The sequence below is a fragment of the Saccopteryx bilineata genome, chromosome 1 (genome assembly GCF_036850765.1).
Source record: "Saccopteryx bilineata isolate mSacBil1 chromosome 1, mSacBil1_pri_phased_curated, whole genome shotgun sequence".
Lineage (NCBI taxonomy): Eukaryota > Metazoa > Chordata > Mammalia > Chiroptera > Emballonuridae > Saccopteryx > Saccopteryx bilineata.
Window position 1 is genome coordinate 149,232,594 of NC_089490.1, and position 22,218 is coordinate 149,254,811.

The 22,218-nt window shown below is 51.9% G+C and overlaps 1 protein-coding gene across 12 annotated transcripts in view; it reads left to right on the plus strand.

Moving 5' to 3' along the window:
* The window catches only part of DNM2 (dynamin 2), a 92,599-nt gene that overhangs the window by 69,665 nt on the left and 716 nt on the right, over positions 1 to 22,218 (plus strand). For 2 of the 12 annotated variants that reach the window (XM_066273478.1, XM_066273469.1), the window contains exons 12-22: positions 643 to 713; positions 2,030 to 2,059; positions 4,095 to 4,146; positions 5,051 to 5,062; positions 9,027 to 9,140; positions 13,970 to 14,079; positions 15,275 to 15,386; positions 16,315 to 16,479; positions 19,175 to 19,407; positions 20,366 to 20,617; positions 21,203 to 22,101. In XM_066273478.1, coding sequence (XP_066129575.1) covers positions 643 to 713; positions 2,030 to 2,059; positions 4,095 to 4,146; positions 5,051 to 5,062; positions 9,027 to 9,140; positions 13,970 to 14,079; positions 15,275 to 15,386; positions 16,315 to 16,479; positions 19,175 to 19,407; positions 20,366 to 20,617; positions 21,203 to 21,272 — 1,221 coding nt within the window. In that variant the 3' untranslated portion in view covers positions 21,273 to 22,101. Of the gene's footprint in view, positions 1 to 642; positions 714 to 2,029; positions 2,060 to 4,094; positions 4,147 to 5,050; positions 5,063 to 9,026; positions 9,141 to 13,969; positions 14,080 to 15,274; positions 15,387 to 16,314; positions 16,480 to 19,174; positions 19,408 to 20,365; positions 20,618 to 21,202; positions 22,102 to 22,218 lie in introns of those variants that run through there. The other 10 variants (XM_066273529.1, XM_066273519.1, XM_066273512.1 and 7 more) reach the window with 7 other exon arrangements.

The window sequence follows — 22,218 nt, forward strand, 5'->3', positions numbered from 1 at the left end:
ATCTTTTGATACAGTGAATACCCTGTAGAGTACCGATTACTGACCCACCCGTATGATCGTGTGGCTGACTAGGAAGTACAGCTTGCTGCCCAGCATCACCAGAGCGTAGCATATCACATATCACTAGCCCAGGAAAAGATCAAAATTCAAAGTATAGTTTCTACTGACTTCTTATCACTTTCACACTCTTTTAAGTCACAAAGTCAGTCCCTGGCCAGTTGGCTCAGTGGTAGAGCATCGGTGTGGCATGTGGAAGTCCCAGATTCGATTCCTGCTCAGGGCTCACAGGAGAAGTGACCATCTGCTTCTCCACCCCTCCACCTTCTCCTTTTTCTCTCTCTCCCACAGCCATGGCTCAAATGGTTCGAGCAAGCTGACCCTGGGCACTGAGGATGTTTCTAAGGCCTTGCCTCAGATGCTAAAATAGATTTATTGCTGAGCAATGGAGCAGCAGCTCCAGATGGGCAGAGCATCGCCCGGTAGGGGGCTTGCCGGGTGGATCCTAGTTGCGGCGCATGCGGAGGTCTGTCTCTGCCTCCCCGCCTCTCACTTAAAAAAGAAAAGAAAAAAATTAGTTAGAAAGTCATAGATCAAACCATTGTCGGGGACAATCTACTCACAGTGACCCCTCCTTTCCCCCAGATTCTTCTTCTCATCGACATAGAGCAGTCCTACATCAACACGAACCATGAGGACTTCATTGGATTTGCCAAGTATGTACTGTTCATTGCAGCAGTTGATGGGGTGACACCAGTCTGCTCTCAGTTGTGATTCCCTCTGTGAGCTGGGCACGAGGTCCCTGATAGGGTGTCCTGGGTGAGAGTATGTGGGATGTTGACTGGACAGCAGCAATCCCATCCCCATTTCCCCCAGTGGTTTAAGGAAGAAGGTGCATTCCTAGGGTTAATCTCATGAAGAAAGGACTGGGCTAGCTAGCGCCCAGTGCTTCCTTTCCTGGGGGACTTCTCTGAGCCTTTTGTAGACTCCTGTGCAGTTTTCCCAGATTCTCCATACGCACTTGGCCCTTTCACAGAGTGTCTCATCGGGTCAGTGTTGCCCAGGATCGCCGTGGCTAACATTTATACACTATAGACATAAAACCAGAACCTTCCATGGAACCTGAATAAAGAGCTAGAACAGGGAGCTCTGGTTTCAGCAAGATGTAAATGTAAATGCATCCCACACTGATTCAACCCCTAGATCCCCCTCAGTGAGCATGAGCATCATCACATGGACTGTTGTGGTAGCTCACAAAGGTTTTTTTGCCTGAGCCCAATGGAATAGCAGACCATTGGTTGCCAACTCCCTAGTATCATTTAGCAAATATTGCTGGTGTGCCCTCTCTGTGCCAGGCCCTATGACACAGCAGTGAGGAAGCACAGACCCAGGTCCTCACCCTCAAAGGAAGGTCCCATGCCAGAGATAGACATGCACCCGAACAGTTAAGATACAGTGTGGTCAGTGCCGGGGCAGGGGCTGTGTAGGGTCTATGGGAATCCAGGGGGCAGCCTTCAGGCATGGCCTTGGGAGGGCAAGGAGGCATCTTTGAGGAGGTGCCTGGCAGAGCCCAATCTTGGGCTACTAGGCAGCAGTGAGAGGTTCTTTCTGTCAGGGGTCTCTGTGTTGGGCTGAATCATTACCGGGTAGAACATTTATCAGTGCACTCAGTACAGTTATTGAGCAGCTCTTCTGTGCTGGGCACGTGGTAGGTGAGTGGAATGAATGAATAAGGGCATGGTCAGAAACTTTGGGCCCCTGCTGAGGGTGGGCTGGGAGTCACAGTCCATGGGCTGCCGCTCAAGCAGGGTCTTAGAACCTGGGGAGCAGCCTTCCTGTTCCTGTCCCCAGCAGTCAGTTGTGTGTGGGCTGAAAACACTGGTCCTCACTGTTCAGTTTGCTGCTGTTTTCCTCACCTTGATGTCTCTGCTTCTCACACTTCATCCACAGTTCCTTCTCACAATCTCTCCTGTTTTTCCTTTGACCACTCCACTCTTTCCTCTGGATTCCTGCGCCTTCCCACCTCCCCCAGTTGTTACTATACTGAGCAGCTGGTGACCTGGTGGGTATTGCCTGCTGTGTGCCTTTTTCCTGGTGTGTGAACAGCTGGGGGCGGGGCCCAGGGTGCCAGGCTCCGCCCAGCCCAGGTATAAACCAGGGCCTCTGCCCTGGGTGGGAGATCCCAGGGTCCCATGGAACAGCCGTGGATCGCTGTCTCAGATCCTTTGGACTAGGACAGCGAATAAGCCAGATTGGCCCTTGCCACTTCAGAGACCCAAAGGCTGGGGACACATTGTCATTGAGCAAATTTTCATAAGGAAAGCAGAAGTTGCAAAGGAGAGCAGGTGAGGGGTTGTGGGAAAGGAGAACAGGGATACGTCCTGGAGAGACCTTACCAAGGAAGTCCTGATAGCCAGGTGACAGGCGGGATATCCTAGAGCGTTAGAAATGGGGGAAGGAAGGCCAAGAAGCCAGGAGCATGGGGAGACCAATCCAAGGGGGAGATGAGAGGTGAGGCCCTATCACCTGGAGGACCCTGCAGGCCTAGAGGAGGACTCTGGGCTTCTCTCAAGGCATTGGGAAATCTCCAGTTGGGTGTAGGAAAGGGAAAGGTGCAGGCATGTGGGTGCCAGGAAAAGAAGGGCACCAGGGAGCCCTTAGGAAGTAGAATACCTGGGACTTCCCTAGTACCCAGGCCTTGCCATGTGTTGTCCAGCTTGGTCCTGTTTTCCTTTTTGTTGTTGTTAGCGCGAGAGAGATGGACAGACAGGGACAAGCAGGATGGGAGAGATAAGAAGTGTCAACTCATAGTTGCAGCACCTTGGTTGTTCATTGATTGCTTTCTTTAATGTGCCTTGTCGGGGTGGGGGGCAGCTGAGCCAGTGACCTTGGGCTTCAAGCCAGCTACCATGGGGCCATGTTTAGATCCCACACTCAAGCCGACGACTTCAGGGTTTCAAACCTGGGTTCTCCATCCCAGGCTGACGCTCTGTGCACTGTGCTACTGCCAGCTCAGGCAGTCCTGTCTTCTTCAGACACTTTTGATCAAACTTCTTCCTTTGCTTAGATGTTCTGGGCTGTTTTCCCACTGTCCTCTAAACTCTAAAAACAGGAGCCCAAAAAAATATCCTATAATAAACTCATTAAACATTCAGGAAATTATTGGATAAAATTCTGCCTCCATTTTTAATGTGTCAACTTTTACTGATCAAAGAATAGAAACTTAGTCCATTTGTGCATGTGTACGCACACACACTAAACTACCCAATAACCAACTTGAACTTTAAGGTAAAATCCCAGAAGCAGTGAGTAAAAGAATGAAACCAAGATGATTGCCTTTTCATATTGTTCTGAAAGTTCCAGCTAAAGTAATATGATAAGATATGACATTAGAATGAACAAGAGAGTTAAGTAGGTGGCCATCCATGTACAAGATACGTGGCCTTCATCCGCACTCATTTTCTGGCATGAACTAGCCAGGAAACAGGATAGATGAAGAAGAAAAGAGAACTAGGACTAGATGAATAAGGGACCTTGTAGAAACACACCCTGTTGACCTTGACTGTCCTCTAGTTTGCGGTAGCAGCCATACAAAATGAATGTTGTTTATTGGTGAGCTGCTGTCCCACAGTGTGATCTCCCAGGTCTGACAATGCCGTAGTCAGCTACTTAGGACTTGGAGCTAGGGTTAGAGATCGGAATTGAGAGCCAGAGGAAGCCTCAAGTTTTTGACCCCCCGCTTGGCACTCAGGTTACTCTGAAACCACAATGGCTAACTTCCAGCCACCTAGGAATCTAGTTTCTCATGCCCATTCTTGGAGGCTCCAGTGACTTCTGGAAATAGCTGGTGCTCTCAGGAGTGGCAGAGATCAGGGCTTAGAAGCCTTGGTTTAACTCCATATATTTTCTCATTCCACGAACCTCAGCTTTCCCTTGGGCAGCCCTTTGTGTGCAGGGCAGTTTCTCTCTGACTCTGCCCTTAATTGGTCACTGGCTTCCTCATATGGGCAAGAACCCCACCTGGGCCGCGAGGACCTCTTGTTCCTTGTCCCTCCCTACATCTCACCTGCATGAATCTCTCTGTGCTTCGGTTTCAGTGCCCAGCAGAGGAGCACACAGCTGAACAAGAAGAGAGCCATTCCCAACCAGGTAGCCACCCCTCCAGGGCCAGCAGCTCCACCTTTGGGAGCAGGGGTGGGAGGGCACTGAGAGACCACTGAGCCTTGTGATGGCACCCAGTGTGTGCATGCTCCACCAGATCCTCACCCCTGCAGCCTCTCGAGTCCATTTAGGTTTTGATGCTTCGGGAAACTGGTCTTCAAGCCAAAGCTCTGACAGGGTTAAGGGGACAGATTTTGCACAACTGTCAGGCGCTGTTGGAACATCCAGGACCACGGTTAGAACTTGATCCTCAGGATATCCCTATCACTCATAGTGTCTCCAGCAACACTGGGTTCTCAGCCTCAAGGACTTGGAGCCTGTGGGAGGTTGCATTGTGTCAAACAGTTCTGGGGAGGCCTGGGGTGGTTTGACCCCTCACCTGGAGAAGCCCTAAGCCACACACAAGGTTTTCTACCTTGATGTTGTGTTCCAGCCAGAGACCTATAAAGTAAGAACAGCAACAGCTTTATATTTACCAGTATTAGGTACTTTTTTTTTTTTTAAGAAAATCATCTTTGCAAAATTTTCTGCCAATATCCCCTGCTTCTTCATATCATGCGGGGATGGGGATCGGGCTCTTCTGTTTATCCTGCACGATTATAGAGCCCTCTGGAAAAGAAGGGTATAACCACTGCATGTTTTTTTGTGTGTGTGCTTGTTGTAGGTAATACGTATGTTGCTTTTTTGTTTTGGAAGATGATAATGAATTAAATATTAACACCATGAATATAATTAATAGCATGTAATTTTTTTTTCTTTTGCTGTTTTTTTTCTCTGCTCTTTTCTCCTCCCATTTTTGTGCCTCTCCTGCTTTTTCTCCATCCCCTCATGTCCCTTACGTCTCTTTCTCTGCCTGCTCTTCTTTGATTTACCTAACTTTGCATTTTCAAAGGGGGAGATCTTGGTAAGTACCCACTTAGTGTGGTAGCAAACATTAGAGAATGTAGTAGTGGTGGAGGGCCCCTCCCTTAACATTCCCTTCCCCTCAAAAACACAACTAAAAATCAAATTAACCTAAAACCCACTGCCTCAACCTGTGCCCAGTATCATGTTGCCCTGGGCATAAGCCGACTCACACAGACACTAACCTGACCACCTCCTCCAGCCCGTTCCTGGTGTGTTGACCTGGTTTCCTGTGGATCAGGGATGGCAAATACTCAGCTAATACCCCTCACCTCCCGCTCTTCACAGCCCTCTTGAAAGATTTTGCTGAAGCTCTGCTAGAACTTGCCACCACCACTGCTTTGTCTCCAGTGCAGATGTCACCATGCAGAGAATGTCCCCCTCCTGGGCTCATGGCAGACATTACTTATTGATATAGTAATGCCTAGTAATTGATCTTTCCCTTGTGCCTCTCTCCTGGCATGTGCCATGGCAGACACTGCTGACCAATCCTGGCATTCTTTCCTTAGCATGCCGCCACTCCCCATTCTATGACAGATATGACTAACTGGCCAGGGAATTGTTTTCCCACATGATAGCTGTGTATGTGACAGTCCCATGACAGACATGACTAATTGATTAGGGAACTCTACTGGATGCTGCCACTATTCTGCCTCCATGGCATATACAGGATGAATTTGTCTCTTCTGTTCCACTTGCCCCCGTCCCTTATCCTTTGCCTGTGGCAGACATCACTTGATCTAGCTTTCCTTCCCGCTGCACTTAGAATTCTTACCACCAGACTTTAAGCAGCTCCTACTTGTTGATGAATGTGGCCCCCCACATGTGTGGTATTTGCCATCCCTGTTACAGGTTACACCTCCTCTCCTTGTGTGGCCCCACCCGGGGGGAGCAGGTGCTGCTCTGGCCTGAGAGTTGAGCTATTTTCAAGGTGACTGCCTCGGGACAGCTGGCTTCAGCCCCAGAGGTCTCCATCTCGGAGCCCTCTAGGCCTCCGGCCCTAACAGCAGCCTCTTTCTCCTGGATGGCCTCTCTCTTCAGCCCCTGAAGCACCCTCTGGTGGGGACCTTCCACAGGATCTTTCCCTTAGCTCAGCTGATCCTGTGCAAGGGCCTTACTTATGCCAGGGCCTAGAATTCTCTCCGAAGATACAGAAAGAGACAAAGCTTGGCCAGGGGAGGGGGTGGCAGGAGGATAGATTGTCCTTGGCCCCTGATTCCCACTTTCCCACATGTTGCCTTTAACCCCCTTTGAACTTGAATGATTTCCCGCCTCTAAACAGCCCAGGGGCCTGCTTCTTTCCACACCCCGGAGAGGTTGAGTCATTCTTTTCCCGCTGGATTCCACACCCCTGGCCACAAAGCCCAGCCCTGCCAAAAGCATGGCTGGTCCCTGGGTTTCCCAGCTATGGTTGCCATCCCTGCCTGGGCCACTGGACGCCTGGGAGGAGGCTAGGCCACCCTGCTGGTGGGCACCAGCTATGTCGCTTCTTGCCTGCTGCCCGTGCTATCCCTGTGGCCCTTTCTCCCACCCTGGCATGCCTGTTGCTGTGCAAACTAGGACATGGGAGCCCTGCCTGCCTCTCTAGCTCCCCTGCCCACTCCACTCCTGCCCCACCTTATTCTAAGCCCAGTCCCCTTGGGCACAAATCTGGCTTTTGGATGAGAGGGCCCAAGTACTTCTTTTTCTCTAGACTCAGCACCTGTGTCTGCCACGCACAGTTTGCACCTCCCCAGGATGGGATTCTGTCACTGACCCCTTTTGGGTTCCCATGAAGGCAGTTCTCTGGGTGGCTCAAGGGAGAAGGGAACTTGGGGGCTTCTCCAGATCTGACTAGCAGCCTCCTGCCCAAACATGCAAATGTGCCATTCCTGGTATGGACCCCCTCTCATGTCCACATGCCCTGCAGCACAGCCAGGACCCTGCCTGCCAGCTCTGTCTACTATACTAACTGACGGTGGAGGCAGGCAGACCACCAAGAGGTGGTTGGGGCACATCTGCCCCTGGGAACCAGGCTGGACCTGAGAATGCGGAGGCCTATCCATGGGAGGATTTCTCTGGAGAGCAGTGACAGCCTGTCTTTTGAACCCCTTCATTCTCCCTCCCCTAGCTGTCAATCAATGACTGAACTGAAGGTTAAAAACACCCACTCTGTGGACCTAGACTAAGCCAAGGCAGGCCCCACCTACCCCTGGGGGAGTGGAGGGGTCAGGAGCACAGCTCGAAGCTCTGGGGCTGGATAAAGTGGCCAGAGGCAGAGGCTTCTTGGGTCCTAGGCAAGAAGGTCTTGAGCCTAAGTCTGGAGACCAGCCTTGCCCCCAGCATGACCAATCTTGCTGCTTACCTTAGGACTGAGGGTATTCCCAGGACCTGAGACTTTTAGTGATAAATTGGGGGATCCTGGACAAACTAGGGTAAGTTGGCCACCCTGCTGCTACGGAGGATACTATGACCTTGTTGGCACTGACAGCCTCTGCCCCCTTGCCCACCAGGCCGCCTGTGCCTGGGCAGGTGCCAGAAGTCATTGCCTGCTCCATGATGGACAAAAGACTCCAAAATGCTGCCTCGTCATCCTAGGGAGAGAGAAGTTTATGTCCTTAGTCTTAACAATGGCTTCCAGGTGGCATCTCATGCCATCTCCAGCCTGGGCAAGGACTTCTACATGGGGTCCCTGGGCACTCTTTGGCCACCTCCATCTTTATGCGCTGAGGCTTAGAGCCTAAGTCTAGCCCCAGGAGGGATGAAGGCTGGTGGCTGGTTACCCTATGAAGATTTAGCAGGCTTGGGGGCAGGTCAGGGTAAACAGGCTAGAGTCCCTCCTGACACCCACCCACTAGGCAGGCATGGGGGCCCCAGGTTGGGTGCTCCTGCCTCACCCCAATCTGGGGTCCCAGCACCAGCTGTTTGCAGCCATTTACGCCTACCCTCTGCACATAGGCCTAGTATATTGCTGCCTTGGCCCCAGGTGGCCCTGCCTGTGCCTCCACCTGCTTTCCTGCTGCCCCAGGGTCCCTAGTCCAGAGTAGTTCTAGCCCACACATGCCTCCATGGCCCAGGGAATATGAGAGTGTGGCACCCCAGGGTGCCTGCATTTAGCTATCAGGTGAGTGTACTGTGTAGGCCTGGGCTTTGCCTCTCTCCAATGACAGCCAATGCCTGATTACCCCTATCCAAGGGGTCTCTCAGCCCAATGTGTCAGGCACAGAAAAGAGACCACGGGGCTTGAGTCTATAACATGGGATATATTCCTTGTAAGTGCTCTGGGCTCAAACCTTCTCCCTTAGCGCTGTGGATAGAGTTGACCCTTCATCCTCAGACTGTGATAAGAGCCAGCGGAGAAGGGAGCCCCAGGGTGGGTGCTGTCAAAGCAGGTGCCTGTGCTGCTGAACACCTGCCCTAGGAGCTGGGCAGATGAGCCAGCAGAGCAGGCATCAGAGTCAAGGCTCCAAGGTGAGCCTCTGCCGGTGGCTCCTGAAAGGAGAGAGAAAAAGAACTACTTCATTGTGTGGGTGACTCCTCCAGCCCTCTGTGGACATCTACCTTCCAAGGAGCATGAGGGGCATCCCTCATATTCATGTCTCACTGAGATAATTATGATTCCTTCAGTGTCATATTTCCTGTGATAATGACCCCACACATAGGCCTGGGATCCCTCCTCTGGGACCCTTTCAGCAAGTGTACCTTTTGCCACCTGTGCTAACTCAACCTAACCCCAGGGGCCGAGTTTGTTTCCAGTCAAACCTGGCATGTAACTGAGTTGGTGACTGTCCACCCAAGTGCCCCACACTGTTTGCCAGCGGGAAGTGCTTGAGCAAGGCAGAGTTGGGTTGGCTGTCTGGGTTGGAGGTGCCTCTGCCTTGGTCCCTGGCTTCCTGCCCTGCTGGGGGCGAGGGCACTGGCTTTTGCGCTGAGGCTGGGCTGCGCTGGGCAGTGGGTCCTCCACTGAGCTGTGCTCTTCTCCCCAGGTGATCCGCAGGGGCTGGCTGACCATCAACAACATCAGCCTGATGAAGGGTGGCTCCAAGGAGTACTGGTTTGTGCTCACTGCCGAGTCTCTGTCCTGGTACAAGGATGAGGAGGTGAGTGACTGGCGGGCACAGGACCGTAGGGTGAGAATAATGGTTGTTCACTCGTCATTCACTTGCTCACTTGTTCATTCATTTACTCACTTACTCTTTCATTAAAGAAAGGTTCCCTGAGTACCACTGTGCCTCAGAGCTTACCATTAGGATGGTAACAGCCAGGGCTGAAGGGGATACAATGCATTATACATCGTATCCCAACCCCTCTGGGCCCCCTTTGGGGTCTAACCTGATAGAGGGAAGGGAGATGGGGGAGGGAGCCACTGGCAGGTTGGAAATTGACCCCAGCCTCAAAAGCCAAGCAGGGGAGCTTCTTGCTCTTAGAGGGAAACAGCCTGGCATCAGGGACTCAGGCTCATGGCTAGGCTGCTGAGACACTGGTGTTCCATGGTCTGCAACCTCCATGGGCTCAGCTAGGCCCTTAGCCTCTCTGGGCCTCAGTTTCCTCATCTGTGAATTGGGTAGAATGACCCTACCTACTGCGAGGTGCTTAGCTGGTGTCTATCTTTAGAATGTTACACACTTGCTTGTCCTGATCAGGACAGAGGGAGGCCTCATCATGGAACAGCACTAGGAACAGTAACCTCAGAGAGCAGTATTGCAAGCCGCACTGGCAGCTGAGCCCATTCCAGAATGGCAGGCCTAGGCCCAACTGTGTGTACTTTCACCAGGTTCAGAGACAAGGCAGGTAGAGCTCTGTCAGGACCCCTGGGTGGCTCTCTTATTTGTGAAGCCCACTGAGGCCACACATGGAGGGTATTCTTCTCAGGAAATCCTCACACTTTGTCCATGAGGAAACTGAAGCTCCAAGTAGTGACTTCATGTCACAGCAGAGGAGGGGCCCCAGCCTACACCACTGTCCCACAGCCCAGGCCGGATGTGGTTCCTCTAAGGGAGGGTATTTAGAGGTGAAATCATCCCGCTTCACACGAGGCCAGACATTCACCCCATGATGTCCTGGAAACCTCAGGAGCTCTGAGTCCCATGAAGGAAAGGACACTGTTGGGTAGGTGTTTTTAAATGGGGGTGGGGGGGTTGGGGGGGGCAGTGATCCAAGGCCTCACAGCTTCATGAGATTTGGATGTAGAGGGAGGGTGAGAGCATGCAGGCGTTCCTCAAAGAGCCCTCGTGGCCACATCAGCTCCCTAAAATGGCTGAGAGAGGGGTGGGGTGACGCTTTCACATTTTTTTCCCTTTCCGCCCCCGCAGTCTGAAACCCAGCCTGCTCTGTGGTTTGTCAGCTGTCAGGCAAGCTCGGGGCTGGTCCCTGCCTTTGGACTCGTGGGTCCCCAGGGCCTGGTATTGGCCTTGAGCAGTTTTAAATGGGCTTTGGGGCCCAAGCCCCAGCCTGGTTCTCCGCTTGGCACCATTGCAAGCCCAGTTTCAGAGCTTCTTCTTGAACTTCAAGAGAGGCCCTTCATTTACCTCTCACCTGGCAGTTGGAAGCAGGAGCTCCAGACCCTCCCTTGGGGCCCCAGACCAGAGGCAGGGGAAGTGTGGGAGGAGAGCCAAATGCCCACGATGGTAATGAGAACCAGCAGGCCTGTGAAAGGGGCCTTGTGTATCCCCAGATATAAAGCAGGCTCAGACCAGGAGGGGCGGGAGCAAAATCCTGTGCCCCCACCCAAGTTAGGATCCCATCTGGGATCCTCAGAGTCATACATGGTGGCCATCCTTGCAGCCAGGCTTTCTTAGAGAAGCCTCAGAGAGGGGCAGGACATTTGTATTTCTTTATTTAAAAAAATAAACCAGAGAAGTTGGTTACAGCAAGAGATAATAGGGAGACAGTTCAGCCAGGGCCCCCAACGTGACAACCTGCATTGGGCCTCCCTCTGCCATTCCCTGGAGACTTTTCTCCCACCCAAGCCCTTCTTCTGGATTCCAGAACCTTCTATCCGAGTCTCCACCCCGGGGGGGGGGGGGACGACAGGGTGGTGGGCGATGACACTCACCTGCAGGTCTGCCTCTCTGTGGGGGTGGCAGCAAGTTTGGGGGGCCCTCGTCCCGACGTGCCGCTGGCCCGAGCCCAGCCTAACCAATGTGCAGACTACTGTACACATTCAGAGCCCCCTGAACAGGTAGTCTGAACACTGGGTTGGCGGGGCCGGCTGTACATCCCGTGGGCCCCCCAGGCAGCAGCAGGGCCACCACGCTTCAGCACCTCTGAGCAGGCAAGGAAGCCACTTCTCTGCCCGTGACAATCTGCTGTAGCTTTTCTGACGTGGCGAGGCTGGGCTGGCTTGCATCTGGAAAAAGTTGTGGGTTTTCAGGAAATCCTAAGGAGGGGGTGGGTGGGAAGGAGGGTTTGGGTCCGTGGCCTCTGCGTGCGGGAGACAGTTTCCTTGGGGGTCGGGGTGGGGCGGGCACACACAGCTGTGTGTGTGTGTGTGTGCGCGCGCGCGCACGCGCCAGCAGCATCAGGAAGGCAGCCGCTGTGCTCTGGGTGGAATCACACTCTAAACAATTCCAGATGTGGTGTCTCGCGCAGGGCCCAAAAGGACTGTGACTCAGTTACTTGGCCTGCCCTGCTGGCTAGAAACTTCTTGCCTCATGACACAGCAGGGTGGGGGCAGTGAAGGCCTTTCCACAAACTTCCGATAAGGGAACTCCCGTCCTGGCCCCTTCTAGAGCCCCCAGAACTTACAAGGACAACTAGGACATCCTTTCTTCATCACCCTCCCTCCCTTTAACTCCAAGTCTGGCACCTGAATGAGTGTGGGGACCCCCATCTTCTGGGCACTAGGCCCTTCTCCCAGCCACACTGCAGCTCAGCCTCTGGCCCTGAAGAAGTGCTGTATCCTGCTTCCTCCCTGCCCAGAGCCTGGTAGGCTGACCCTGGAACCATGAGAGAGAAAAGAAAACCCCTGGTGTCTTCTAAGCACTGGCTCTGGGGTTGGTGCACAAAGTCAATGCTCAGCTCTAACAAGGACAAGACACCTGTCTGCCTTTGACAGATGCAGGAACTGATGCAGAGGGGTAGTGGCTTGCTCAAGGGCACATAGTCAGGGAGGGGCAGCCCTCACCTGCCGGGGAACCCCCTGGCCCCCTTCCCTTCCATCACTGTGGATGCTCTTGAATTTGGAAGCATAAGACACGTTGGCTTCTTTCTTGGCTCTTCTGAGAGACAGGGACAACACAGGTGGGAAGAAGTGAACTGCTGGATGAGGTGGCAGGGCTCTCCCCCAAAGTCACCCAGGAGTTAGAGGCTGGGAGAGTGGTGCCGAGAACCTGGCTTTGGGGCACACGTCCCTCTGTGCTCACTCGCTTGCTGTGCCAGTTTCCCTCCCTGAGCATGATGCTTCCCTGGTGGGGAAAGGGGTAGGTTTCATGAGAGGAGCAGCACTTCACAGCAGTCCTTGAGAACAGCTGTGGCTCAGGTGAGCATGGGACCGGGGGACCCTGACAACACGTTATTTCCTGATGTGAAAACCCAGCTAGTGTGTGCTCGTGCGTTACACATGAATACATTGCTATTGCTAGTACTAACGATGATGCACCAGCCCTGTAGTTGTTTAGCCGATGACTGTGGGTGAACATTGGGCTCCAGAGTGTGATTTGCCAAGCCTGTGCTCCTGGACAAGCAACACGTCCACCCCAGCTGCTTCCCCAGCAGCCATCAGTAGGCACTTCCTAAACGGGGTTGCCCTTAGGAAGCAAGTAACACTTCTATGGCTTTGAAGCTCAGGCCTCAATTCGGTGGGGCCTTGCTTTACACCCCCTGGATTATCTGAAATCCCAGCCTCACCCCTGATCCCCTGCCTGCCCCTCTCCGTGCCTCTGTCTCCCCTCTAAAAATGGGAGCATATTGGTAACTCATTTTCAAGCTCCTTTTGAAGCTATAGCTGAGTGAACGGTTCATTCTCTCAGCTTGGAGGGGAGAAGTGGCTGGATTCTGGGTAGAGTTAGAGCTGGCCAGTTTTGAGCATCTTTCATGTGTCAATAGTGAAAATAGACAGGAGTTCCTGCCCTCCAGGAACTGAAGGGTCAGTCCAGGTAACAGACAGTGCCCTAAGTCAATAAACAAGATACATTGTGCCTACCTGTGGTTGCTCAGTGATTAGAGCATTGACCTGGGATGCAAGTTCAAAACCCCGAGGTCACTGGCTTAAGTGCAGGCTCATCCGCTGGAGCACAGTTTACCAGCTTGAGTGCGAGGTCTCTGGCTTAAGTGTGGGATCATGTCAGTGATCACTGGCTTGAGCCCAAGTTCACTAGCTTGAGTAAGAGGTCACTGGTTTGGCTAGAACCCCCTGGTCAAGGCACGTATGAGAAGCAATCAGTGAACAACTGAAGTGCCACATTTATGATTTAATGCTTCCTTTCTCTCTCAAAAAAAGATACATTGTGTTGTGTTGTGAAGCACCAAGGGGAGAAGTGGGGATCGGTGGAGGGGGCATGGGATAAGGTGAGGGCAGATGTTGCCAAGAGGGTCTCCTCTGCACAAAGACCTGAAGGAGGCAAGGAAGGAGCCACAAAGGCATGGGCATTGCAGTTCAGGCAGAGGTTCAGATGTGCAAAGCTCCCAGATGGGAACTTGTGTAGGACATTCAGGCAATGTCAGGGAGAAGAGCATGGCTAGGCCAGGGTGAGCAACACAGCAGCAATAGTGGATTACTTCATCTGAGTGGTGACTAACATGGGAGGTGTCAGGTGTTGGCAGTGGTCCAGCCCTGGGCATCCTCTTGTCTTCATTTAAACAGCACAGGGTAACCCCGGCTCTGTTGTTCCTTTGTTGTCAACCCTTGCATTGGTTGGGAACCCAGCCAGTTATATGGAACATATCCCTAACAGGAGGGAGGGTGGTAACCCTTGCCTTCTACCCTTAGGAGAAAGAGAAGAAGTACATGCTGCCTTTGGACAACCTTAAAATTCGCGACGTAGAGAAAGGCTTCATGTCCAACAAGCATGTCTTCGCCATCTTCAACACGGAGCAGAGGTGGGTGCCCAAAGGGTTCCAGGGTGGAGACCGATGACCTTTCAGTCTTTCAGCTGCATCCACTGAGCACTGGTGTATGTAGTCTTTGCCCTGGAGTGTCATGTTGTAGAAAGGGAGTCAGGTGAGAAACAAAAATGCCATCGGCACTTCCGATGGGTGGTCAGGGAAGACCTCTGGGCAGAGTCTAGGATGAAATGATGGAGGAACCTTGGAGGGTTCGAAACAGGGACAGGACCCTACTCAGGTGCTCACAGGTGCCTTCTGGTGACTGTGGGAGAAACAGACATGGGGGTAACGGCAGCCCAGGAGACTAGGACCAAGAGACTGTGCTGGTCCAGGTGGGAGATGGTGGGGCTGGACCCCGGTGGCACTGAGGACATAGAGGAGGAGGGCGCAGTTTTCAATAGAGTTAACCAAATTCCTGGTAGATGTGGGTGTGGAGAAATGACTCTGAGCTCCTGCAGGGAAGGAGCTGCCATTAGCTGAGATGGGGGAGGCGGAGGCAGGGTAGGCTAGGGGACAGTTAGGAGCACAGTTTATGGGGTACATGGGGGCATCTGGGCTCTGTCCTTGCTGACTGACACTTGGCAGCTGTCTCACCACCCTGGCCCTGTGTCCCCCTGTGCAGAGGGTTGAAGGTATTACCTAATATATTGTTTAGGAGTTCAGAAAACCCAGAATAATAGTAGAGGAAACAAGATAGATGATTTGGTTTTTTTATATGTCAAGTTAAGACTTTACCCTCCAGGGCAGGTGGGGCAGCTCCACAGGCATGTGTGCCCAGGCCCTCCCTATTCCTCAGCTTTCCTCCTCTTGGTCCAAAATGGCTGATGATGTTGCAGACATTGGGAAGAGAAGGAAGAGCAACAAAGACATTCCCCTCCCTTCGTGACTCCTTCCAGAAGTCTCTCAGGGCAGCTACTCACTGACCACCAGTTGGCCATCACAGAGCTCCATGCCTAACCTCAAACCCAAATTTCATGCCAGCGCTTTGGGGCTGCTTGTTGGCCATTTCACCCGTGCCTGCCTATGGAACAGGATAGGGTACAGATGCTGCTACCATCCTGGGGCCTCTGGTCATGAGTGTCTGGGTCAAGTGTGAATCCTGGTCACTCACAGACCCCAGAGCTCACTACACCCGAGCTGGGCCCACAGTCAAGGTCAAGCACTTGCCTCTTCTCTCTTCTTCTCATAGGAATGTCTACAAGGACCTGCGGCAGATAGAGCTGGCCTGTGATTCTCAAGAGGACGTAGACAGCTGGAAGGCCTCATTCCTCCGAGCTGGCGTCTACCCAGAGAAGGACCAGGTGAGGAACTGCCACGCCCTGCCTGGCTAGCACACCTTTGGCTAAGTTGACCACATCTGGGAGAGGAAGGGGGCTGGGTTCTCACAGGATAAACAAGATGAGTCATTTCCAGGTTGTATTTGCTAGAACTCTCGGAAGGCATGTAGCCCATACCCTCAAGCAAACAAAGCAGAAAGGTGGAGGAGGATTGTGTTATCAGGGCCCAGAAGGTTCTCCAGCTAAAGCCAAGGGCAGAGATGAAGAGGGATTGGGAGCCTAACCAGGCAGCACAGTAAATAGAGCTTCGGATTGGGACTCAGAGGACCCAGGTTCAAAACTCTGAGGTCACCAGGTTGAGCGCAGGCTCGTCTGGCTTGAGCACAGACTCACCAGCTTGAGTGTGGGATCATAGACATGACCCCATGGTCACTGGCTTGAGCTCAAGGTCGCTGGCTTGTGCAAGGGGTCACTTGCTCCGCTGTAGCCCCCTGGTCAAGGCACATATGAGAAAGCAATCAATGAACAACTAGGATGCCACAACAAACCATTGATGCTTCTCATCTCTCTCCTTCCTGTCTGTCCCTCTCTCTGTCTCTCTTGCTTAAAAAAAAAATAGAATAGGGACTGGGATCCCATCTGCTTTGTTCTCTCTTCTCCCCTCCTTTAGGTAGAGTGAACATGGCCATCCTCGGTCCCCAAAATAACATGTTGTTTCAATTCCCAAACGAGAGGATCTAGATCTAGCCTAGCTTAGGCTGTGGTCACCCCAGGTCCAGGCAGTTTAGGCCACGGGCAAGCAGGGCCACATGGTGCTGACACGGCCATCGGGGGCCAGCCCTGGAGGGTTGGTTGTAGGTGGCACAGGGAAAGCAATTTCCAGAGAAGAGGGGCTCCCCACGCTCTCCTTAGACCACAGTTCCCCTTCACTGCCTCACCTCCCACCTTGCAGGCAGAAAATGAGGATGGAGTGCAGGAGAACACCTTCTCCATGGACCCACAGCTGGAGCGCCAAGTGGAGACCATTCGCAACCTAGTGGATTCCTACGTGGCCATAATCAACAAGTCCATCCGCGACCTCATGCCAAAGACCATCATGCACCTCATGATCAACAACGTAAGTATCTGGCCCCAGTCACAGGGAGGGGCCAGGGGTGATGGCAACCATATTTAGCCTAAACACTGTATTGTATAAAATAAAAAATTAGAGTTAGTCAGCGCCTTTTAACATCAAAATCAGGATTTCCATCCTCTTGTGGAAAATTGGAAGGTAAAGTCCACACAGGGCTGATACTTCCATTTATAATTTAAGCTAACACAACATGTATGCGTGTCCTCTAAATTATTTTTTTTTAGTCTTATAATAACCCTAGGAGAGGGACTGCTGTCATCCCATTTACAGACAGGAAAATGGAGACCCAGAGAAGTCAAGAAACCTGCCCAACACTCAGGAGAGTAAGAGGTGGGATTCAAAGCCCAACTGAGTCTCTCCTCAACTGTAGCCTGGTATTGGCGGCCTTGGCCTCCTGATGGCCTACAGCCCAGCCCAACTTTACTTTCAGTATTACCCGCCTGCCCAGGTGCCCATAAGCTTCTCATTTAGGCTTCTGTTTGGTAAAATGCAGTTCCTCATGGTCTCCTTCTCAGTGATGATCAGTGTTAAATTTTGTGGGTGCCCTGGTATGTTCTCACATATAGATGGGATTTAGGAAATAAATGGTTCTGCAGCCTGAAATTTTAAATGCATATATGCTTTGACCCTGTAATTCTACTTGCAGGAATTTCTCCCACAGAAACATTTGCCCGCATGCCAATTGAGCATATACATGATTTTTTAAAAAATTTTCAGCAGTGTTTTGTAGTGGCTAAAGATTGGAAATCTCTATCTTTTAAATAGAATCTATTTAATAAATATCCATTCTATTGCCAAAAAAAAATTATGAATATGTTCAGGTCTATAACTTTTATTATTAAGTGGAAAGGTATGGAGCATAACAATATACAGGAAGGCTCCATTTGTGTAAAAAGAGAGTAGTACAGCCCGACCTGTGGTGATGCAAATGGATAAAGTATCGACTTGGAATGCTAATGTTGTAAGTTCGAAACCCAGGGCTTGCCCAGTCAAGGCACATACAAGAAGCAGCTAATATGAGTTAATGCTTCCCATTCCTCCCCCTTCTCTCTTTCTCTCTTTCTCAAATCAATAAATAAAATCTTTTAAAAGGGGGGGAGGTACATACATATCGTGTATGCACAGACATCTCTGGCATTTTGTACAAGAACCTAGTGAGAGCACTTGCTTCCTAGAAGGAGAATTCAGGGGGGCTGAGGAGGCCAGTGTGGACAAAGGAGTTTTTGCTGTACTTTATAGTGTCTTTAGATTATATTTTACTTTTCCTTTTACCAGTTTTTCAAAATTTAAATGTTTGAATATCTGATGCATTCACACTTAGAAATTATCGAAAACATGGTCATCTTTAGAGATGTTTGAGAAAATTTCCAATATATACATTTTGTAGAAGGAATCTTTTGTTATGAGGTGTCATACATCCACTGACTCAATGTATTTCAGTCTCAAGCCACTCTTGACCTTAATGGGCATGCTATGGAAGCATCCCCTCTAAAATCAAGAACAAGTTGGCCATTTTCACTTTTAACTTTCATGTAGAGTTACTAGTCAGTGTAGTTAGACAAGAAAAATAATTTAGAGGCGTAAACATTGAAAAATTATAAAAAAAAGTATGCCTATCTGTTGAAGCTCATGTACACATGATTTAAAAACTACTGTATCCTATAGTAAGATTGGAAGATTCAAGAACAAAGTATAAAATTAACTGAAACTTGTGCAGTAATTTCTCAGTTAACATTATGGATAGGTTCTGTGACTATAAATGAAATGACAAATAATGAAACCCAAGTTTTCCATAGACTAATTGACATACACCTGAAACTAATATAACTAATATAGTATTGTATATACTAACTATACTTAAATTTAAAAAACACCATAGGCTAATAGTTATAAATAAACAAGGGTTAGGTTCCTATGACATCACATCTGTTATATAATTAAATGACATTGAACTAAACAATATTATTAGAGGACTTGCTATAGTTTCTGAACAAAAGCCAGTTTGAAGATAAAACAAGAGCATAAAGGCCCTGGCCGGTTGGCTCAGTGGTAGAGCGTCGGCCTGGCGTGCGGAAGTCCCGGGTTCGATTCCCGGCCAGGGCACACAGGGGAAGCGCCCGTCTGCTTCTCCACCCCTCCCCCTCTCCTTCCTCTCTGTCTCTCTCCCCCTCCCGCAGCCGAGGCTTCATTGGAGCAAAGATGGCCCAGGCGCTGGGGATGGCTCCTTGGCCTCTGCCCCAGGTGCTAGAGTGGCTCTGGTCCCGACAGAGCGACGCCCGCTGGTGGGCAAAGCGTCCGCCCTTGGTGGGCGTGCAGGGTGGATCCCGGTTGGGCGCATGCGGGAGTCTGTCTGACTGTCTTTCCCCGTTTCCAGCTTCAGAAAAAAAAACAAACAAAAAAAAACAAGAGCATAAAATTTCGATAGTAGTAAGAGGTATGCTTCTAGGAATAACTTTAATTAAGATAATCTAATAAAATGTGTTGGAAGAACACTTGAAAGCATCCCTGAGCAACTTGGAAGACAGCTGGTTGGAAAGCTGTATTTTAAATATCTTATTGTATGATAGACAAAGAAAACCCTACCTACTGTGGTAGATGCTTTTCCAGCCAGTCTCAATGGTTGGCTGAGTTCACAGTTGGTATGGTGGAAGCCCTGACCTCTCTGAACCTTGCCCCCCAGACAAAGGCCTTCATCCACCATGAGCTACTGGCCTACCTATACTCGTCAGCAGACCAGACCAGCCTCATGGAAGAGTCAGCTGATCAGGCCCAGCGGCGGGACGAAATGTTGCGCATGTACCATGCACTCAAGGAGGCTCTCAACATCATTGGAGACATCAGCACCAGCACTGTGTCCACTCCCGTGCCCCCACCTGTTGATGACACCTGGCTCCAGAACACCATCAACCACAGGTCTGTGAGGCCTGGTCACCCACTTATGCGGAGGCTGCTGCCTTTGGGTTCCTAGCACCTCTCCCAGTCCACAGGCGGGCACAGTAAAAGGGACCAATCCAGATGGCACAGAAGCCAGGACTAGTCACAGTTGGGAGATGGTAGCCCACCTCAGCCCAAAAGGACAGGGAGAGAAGGGTTAAAGATCAGATGGTCTCCTGGTGCCTTCCATTGCTTCAGCCCAAATGAAATCCAAAGAGGGCAGGAGACCTAAGCAACACCAGCCATGGAAGTCAGCCTGGGGCACAGAGTATGGCCAAGAATGGTGGGGGATGGGGGCGGGATAGGATCTGAAGGGGCAAAACGGGGGCATAACCAGCACATCTTCTCCCCTCTGACTCTCGCGAGCTGTTGAATAGAAATAAGACCCTGGTGTGGGTAATTCAGAGCATCAGACAGGGAAGGCAGGACAGCCTCCAGCCTGGGGAGCAGTGATCCTCAGGCCCAGGGGTAGCCTTGGGGGCAGGGGCTTGTGGCCTCTGAGGCAACCGGACTTGATCTGTAGGGTAGAAGTGTGCTCTGGAAGTGATTTTCAACTCTGGAGAGTAGTTTGGAGGAAGCACAGAGTTGAGGCCTGAGCAGGGCCAGTGAGAAGGAAATGTTTGTGAAAATGAGATCAGAGGGAAGCAGGGTCCCTTGGCTAAGGACAGGTTTTAGGGAGGATGGCCATCTCCGGCAGGTCTGGGGAGTGGGCAGAGAATCCCAGTGCACCTGTACTGCCCCTTGCCCAGGACCAAGAGCTCACCCACATCTCTATACCAGGCAAGATCCCATTACCCTGGTTGGTAGCTAGTACCAGCCCATCACAGAGGAGGTCACGATGCCATCACCCCCTGTCCAGCTCAGGCTTCTGTGGCCACACTAGCATGGCTGATGCTTGTGCCCACTGTTTCCAGCTCATAACCTCTTTCTTCCACAGCCCCACTCCACAGCGCCGACCCACGTCCAGTGTGCACCCACCAGGCCGGCCCCCAGCAGTAAGGGGTCCCACTCCAGGGCCTCCCCTGATGCCTGTGCCAGTGGGGCCAGCAGCCTCCTTCTCAGCGCCTCCCATCCCATCCCGGCCCGGCCCCCAGAGCGTATTTGCCAATAATGACCCCTTCTCGGCCCCGCCTCAGATCCCGTCTCGGCCCCCTCGGATTCCACCCGGCATCCCCCCCGGAGTGCCCAGGTAAGGCTGGCCCCCTAGTTGCCTACCATTTAGAGCCACTGGCCTGCACGCTGCAGGGAGCAGAGTCACCAGCATCTTATTTGGCTGGTTGAAAAACTGTGGCCCATAGAAGCCAAGTCAACTGCCCAAAGTTGCAGAGTGATAGAGTAAGGTGACTCCAAGGCTGCGGGCCTGTACTCTGCCTGAGCTGGTGGGCCTACCACACAGCTTGGGGGACCTTCACACTGGGCCCTTTCTCCTGCTTTTGGTCTTTGCTTCCTTACTGAGGACACACATCAGTCATCACATAACCCTGCTGTACCTCTCCTTACCTTCTAGGCCAAGCTTTCTTCTCCACACTTGTCCCATGAGGAGCCTGGGGTCCAGGGTGGTTGGGGGACTTGCCTAGGGTCACAGAGCAAGTGACTGCAGGGCTACCAATACCTAGACTTGGAAAACTCCTCCATTGCGCCATGGCAGCCTTCAGAGCATCTAGCAAAGGGCAGCAACCTGAGAGGGGGTGGCGGAGTCTGGGTCCTCACCATTGCCCTGCTTCCAGCCTCACTGCTTTCTCCCTTTCCTTGTCTGTCTTTATTCTCTTTGCAGCAGAAGACCCCCGGCTGCGCCCAGCCGTCCCACCATTATCCGCCCAGCCGAGCCATCCCTGCTCGACTAGGCTGCAGGGGCATTTCTGGGGGGTTCCTTGTGCACCCTTGGTGCAGGAGCTTCGGTGGTTTGGGCCCCTCTGCTGTCTCTGGTCCTCCTGTCCCCAGGCTAGCACGAGGCTCCCTGACTTTCCTAACCCTGGCCCAGTCATGAACTGGCCTGGCCCCTATTCCCAGTTCGACATAGCACTGAATAAAGGGGCTCTGGAGCCCCAGTGTCAGGGGAACTTGGGTGTTGCACTTTGGGGAAAGAGGCCTCAGGTAGCAGAGGGAACTGGACCCTGAGCATCATCTTAAATGAGGGAGCTCAGCTGGTATAGAGGGGACTCACCCAGGGGATTTTCTGGCCTAGAAAGCCTGAGTAGACTGGACCTTCTGGAAACTGCACCAAGGGCGCCTGTACCCTTAGGTTTGATTTGCTGGGGTGCAAGGAGTGTGTCCACTTAGCAGTGGGAACTCCTGGTGGCAAGCCAGGAGCAGGTCCAGTGATGCCCGTCCTGCCCAAGTTGTACATATTCCTTCCTTGGCCGTATTAACCGCATGGCCCAGCTTTGGCTGCCAGAGGTGCCTTTGCCAGGTCTGGAACCCCCAGCTCCACTGGCCTCACTCCTCCCTCCGCCCCTTCCTCCACCTGACTTCCAGAGTGGCCTGGACTTGGGTTTGAGTGGGTGGGGAGGCTGTGGGGCCCCTTGGCTCCTACCCAGGTTTCCCACATGGGGCGGGCCCCAGGTGGCCACTCTCTGAGCAGACTTTGCTCATTGCTCGCTCAGTTTGACCACTGTTAAGTGCCTGCACTCTGTATCCTATTAATAAACTAAAATAAAGGGAAGAAGCTTCTGATGGCTGCTGTGTGGGCCTTTTGTGTTGGCATTCAGGCTGATGTTGGCTACTTACCTTACCCCCAGGAGGACCCCACCCCTCCAACAACAGGTTCCCCCACACCTCACTCATGGGGGC